We start from the raw sequence: 5,103 nt of genomic DNA, 5'->3' as shown, positions 1-5,103 counted from the left end.
GTGTGTGTGTGTGTGTGTGTGTGTGTGTGTGTGTGTGTGTGTGTGTGCTTGTGTTCCTGACCCCACTGTTGGCTACAGCTCCTCCAGTAACAGAGGCGTCTGCGGGGACCGTCGGCTGTCTTCATCAGGGCTCATTTTTTATGACCAGCGAACGTATTATTACAGAAACTCAATAACGAGCTGTGACGTGGGCCGACCGCTGGAGTCCACGCAGCCCGTTAAAGCACCAAATAAAACCGTGCGACCTCCGAGAACCCTGTTTGACGTGGCTGCTCGCCCCCGGGTGCTGCTGGGAGATGCAGTCCCCGAGGGAGAGAGCTCATGCCACTCTCCACGCTGCCGTCAAGCTGAGCTCGTTGTTAGCTTAACACGTCCGCGCTTGACGCGTCCACTCTAACCGGTGTCCATTCCTCTCTCCTGGGGCAAGATCACAAAACTGAAGATCGACAGGAACCCGTTTGCCAAGGGCTTCAGAGATCCAGGAAGGAATAGGTACAGCAAACCTCACCAAAACACTTGTTTTAGCTCAGAAAGTGCTCCACTACAGCACCCGAGAAGGTTTTAAGGCTCAGCCACTGACATCTGACACCACATAAAACCTTCACATGAAGTTGAAATGTGTAGTGCAGAGTTTCACACCTCTCAGAACCAATATTTAAATACCTGAAACAGCATTTTTTAGGGCTTTTACACTTTATGTGTGTGTGTGTGCAGGGGAGTGTTGGATGGCTTGTTGGAGTCGTATCCCTGGAGAGGCCCTCTCAGCTTCGACTTCAAGCCATTCGCCATACAGCTCCAAGGTAAATGTGCTGCAGCTCCTATTACTTTTCTCCATTTTTTTTTGCCTTTGTGATTCAAGTTTCTGACATCTTTTTTTTTTTTCTCAACAGGGAACTCGGGGTCGCCGACCGGCAGTGTGAAGACTCTTCTCCCCCTCTCCTCTTCCGCGTCCTTTCACCCGTTCTCCATCTCCGCGCTCTCCTGCCAGGACGCCGCCCTCCACGCCCTCGCTCTTCCCCTCCACGGCAAGACCTCCACCTCCTCGCCGGGCTCGCCGCTGCCCAGCGGGGCCTTCTCCTCCCTGGGAGCGGACAGACTGAGAGGCCTGGCCCCGCTGTCTCCGCTAACAGACCTCTCGCTCTTCTCGGCGCTGCAGGCAAAGAAACCCCCCCACTGTAGGGACCCGTGTCTTCTCGGGTCTCCGGGGAGCTCCCACTGCCTCTTCCCCTTCCACGGCCCCCTCAGCCCCCAGGGGCCTTCTCTGCTCCCTCATCTCTCTGACACTGCGGGCCCCTACTGTCTGTACCGCTACAGCTTCCCCCTGAACCCGCAGCTCGCAGCCATTTCCCGGCACGCCAAACTAGCCGAAAACACCACAGACTGTCTGCTGCGCCAGTCTCCGTGGCACCCGACCACCAACCACTGCCTCTGACAGCTGGACCGCACTTTTCAGGCTCCGGCCCATTGAGTGTAACGAGCCAAAGCTTACTGCAACAAAACCGAGAGGGCTGATTCTCTATTGGAGCGAGACCCAGAGGAGCGATAAACTTTCGTATGCTGTGTTGGATTTACCAGCACCAAAAAAAAAAAAAAAACTGATCCTGAAGCAGATCATGAGCTGCTCCCCTTCACTGCGGACACCCAGCTAGTGCCAAAAACACCCGACATCGAAGTGAACAGAAATGTAGACAGGATGCAGATTTTTATTTGGGACAGAGAGCACAGCTTCTTTTCCCGCCTTAGCTACTTCCCTCACTGTAATGGCGTTACCAAAGAGCATCAGCATTAGGACCTGAGGTATGTAATATAGATATTAATGAATGACTGTTAAACTGACCATAAGTGCCTATTAAAGTCATATTTTTTTGTTCAGATCACACACCAGCATTCAAAATGTTCTTTGAAACACCTTTTCAGAAACACATGCTTCTGTGTAACAGGAATAAGAAATATACTGAATAAGAAATGATGTAAAAAGTGTCAGTGGTCCAACTACAGGACACACATGATGAAAAAACAAAGCGGGTTCTGTGTTCTTCGAGCCCTAAACTCGGCTGTATCTGAGTGTCAGGCCCAGCCACCCCTCACTAATAACATGAGCTCATCAGGTCTCGCTGTGATTTTAGGAGGAAGAACAACAGCTGCCAGGTTTCAGCCGGCATTTTTCCACTCCTGCACTTTATTACCAATAACGGCGCTAATCAGAGACGCATGGAGGTGAAAGGGTTACTCATCAGAGGCCTTTATTAGGCCCAGCAGAAGGCTCCTCGCAGCCGTGTCATCATTACTGTAATCACGGTTGTAACATTGTTCCAGGATCAACAGTAAATCAACACCGCTGTGTGAAGACATGTGGACGGCTTTTCAGAGCAGCAGTGTGCCACGAGGAGCAGAGAGTGAAAACCTACTGTGGGCCCACATAATGCGGTGGTGTTTTAGTCCATACCAAAGCGGGGCACGCCCGTTCAGCCGCTGATGTGATAATTCCTGCCTTCAGCTCAGACTCAAAACCCCTGCGCCCTCCCTCGCCTGCCTGCCTCCCTCCCTCGCCTGCCTGCCTCCCCCCCTCTCCCTGCAGAGCGAGGATCAGCGGTTTAGGCAAAGCGGGGGGAAATGGCCTGTTTCCCGACAAACGGTCGTAACCAAACAGCAATTTACTTGTCAGGGTCGAGCGTGGCGGCGAGCTAATGCTGCGCTGGACGTGGAAATAGCAGGAAGGAGTCAATTGAGGAACTGGAGGCCGGGGATGGCCCCCGTGTTTCAGCGAGCGGTCAGGTGCGCCGCTATCTAACAGCCGGCCCTTTGTCTGCAGACGGACATAATCTGTGGTGGTTACTTGATACTGTCTGTCATTTCCATGTTGGGCTTTGCGGGACAATCATTTTAAACTCCCAACTAATTCCTGATCTCTCAATTGGACTAATTGGTTTCATACGGGGGGGTGTTGACCTCTGCACCTGCTGCTCTCCAGTAGAGTAACACAGAAACACACATTACATAGAATAACATGAGCACCTGTCATTAACAGAGTGTAAATACGACTACGCTGTGACTGACATAGAGTTTGGAAGATTAGCTTTTGCAAACATTTGTCAGCAGTACAAATGGTGCTTGGTTCACTCAACTTACAACAGCCTTTAAAAGCAAAAAACTAAATAGTTTGACATTATGGAAAATGCTTCTTTTTTTTTTGCTTCCCTGTTGAGCGCTAGATGAGAAGATCGACACCGTACTGTGTCGTTAATATGAAGCTACAGCCAGTTAGCTTAGCTTAGCATAAAGACTGGAGACGGGGAAACCGGCCTGAGAGAGGTTTGAGATTTTGTTGGACAGAGCCAATGCTAAGCTAAGCTAACCAGCTCCTGTCTGTAGCTTTATATTCAACAACCATATATGAGAGTATCAATCCTCTCACCCAACTCTTGTCAATAATGCGAAGATTTCATAAACTAATGCTTCAAATGAGTTGTATTTTGGGACATTTTGGATATATTTCTTATATTACAAGCTTTTATATATTTAATGGTGGTCTTTTCTTGTCTTATCAAACTTCACCTGTGTTTGAGAACTTGTTAGACCCAGACGTTAACCCGTTATCAGCCTGTCGATGATTAACCACGCCGCTCGTCCAGCCACATTGACAATTTGCCTGATAATTTGTCAACCTAATCCTCTTAAAGGTGGCGGCAGAAACGACATGGAAACTGTGCCGATTCCACTTTGTAATAACACAGGGAGGGACGTTTCTGGAGCGTTCCGCGGTGATTGACAGGCAGCGAAGGCGGAGAAACTTGATCCTGCAGTCATTTGTTTCCAATCATGTGAAATGGCATCCTGAAACGGGAAAAAGCTCGGCAGAGAGTCAGGACGTGTAAATATACTCTGCCTTCATTCGATTAACATACAAGCCACACACACAGGTTATCTAATATTAATAGTTGCCATACACTCACTCACAAGCACTCAGATACACACACACAGACACACACACACACACAGTTGTTTGCCCGTTCAGCTTCGTGCCCCCCAGCATCTGGCTCAGCGAGTCTCTCGCGAAGGTTTACACTGGACGCTGTTTTCTCTGCAAACTCAATAAAAGCTGGTTATTTATCAGGTCAGATTATGGGACGTGACTTGAGCTCAGCTGTAAAGTTGAAAGTGAAACCAGCTGTGGCTGAAATTGAATTAGGCAGAGTGAGTAATGTGAAAAGCAAGGCCAGTTTAACAGTGATTAAGGGCTCTTCTACGGCGCTATCAAGCAGGCATGCACCGCTCAGTCAAACTGTTAGCCTCCTGGATAGGGAAAGTCCTCTCCTCTCCTCTCCTCTCCTCCCAGCACTGTTTCCCTTTTATCTCAGAGACATCCTCTGCTGGAAACATGCACGTCCGTTTTAAATACGGTCCTCTATTGTGATCAGAAGTCTCCCAGTATTGGATCACAGGACAGAGGACCAGAACCAGAAGCCTCGGTGGATCTTTTTTTTGCGTATATATGTGTGTGTGTGTGTGTGTGTGTTCACATACTGCTTGCAGTATGTCCACGAGTGTGTGTGTGTGTGTGTGTGTGTGTGTGTAGACAGGGGTCACTGGGGCGTTGCATAGGCATGTGCTCCCTGACAGGCCTCTGTCTGCCAGGGAGCAGAGGTCAGATGAGTGGAGGACAAACTGCTTTAACATGTGGTCTGGCACCTGGCCTGCATGTTTGTGTGTGTATGTGTGTGTGTGTGTGTGTGTGCGTGTGTGTGTGTTGTGGGGTTTCCTCTGAGTGCTCCATCAGGGCCTCACACTCTGTGACATTCTTCAGAGAAAGTGTTAATGACCCAAACAGCTCTTGCACTTTCACTCGTTTCGGATGTTTGTAATTAATAAAGCACTGCCGTACTAAAGGGGGGGGGGAGTAACTATATATGCACCTTTGATGTACTTAAGAAGAGTTTGAAGGATTTGCAATGCTATGATGCTTTATACTTCAGGGAAATGTTGCACTTGTTACTTTTCTAATTCAGAATTTACATAGAAAACATATGATTGGTTCATAAAATATGACGCACTGGTTTAAGATGAAACCAACCAAAAGTATGTAAAACTGTGAAAAAGAGATCT

The 5,103-nt window shown here is 48.7% G+C and overlaps 1 protein-coding gene across 1 annotated transcript in view; it reads left to right on the top strand.

Moving 5' to 3' along the window:
• Positions 1-1,432, top strand: part of tbx22 (T-box transcription factor 22) — a 6,065-nt gene extending 4,633 nt beyond the window's left edge. The window contains exons 6-8 of the mRNA XM_031858164.1: positions 428-492; positions 715-800; positions 891-1,432. Of these exons, the coding sequence (XP_031714024.1) occupies positions 428-492; positions 715-800; positions 891-1,432 (693 nt within the window). The remainder of the gene's footprint in view (positions 1-427; positions 493-714; positions 801-890) is intronic.
• The last annotated feature ends 3,671 nt before the right edge of the window (positions 1,433-5,103 follow it).

Source organism: Anarrhichthys ocellatus, unplaced genomic scaffold (assembly GCF_004355925.1).
Source record: "Anarrhichthys ocellatus isolate YVR2014 unplaced genomic scaffold, GSC_Weel_1.0 scaffold19, whole genome shotgun sequence".
Taxonomy (NCBI): Eukaryota; Metazoa; Chordata; class Actinopteri; order Perciformes; family Anarhichadidae; genus Anarrhichthys; species Anarrhichthys ocellatus.
This window is presented reverse-complemented; position numbering and strand designations above follow the sequence as displayed.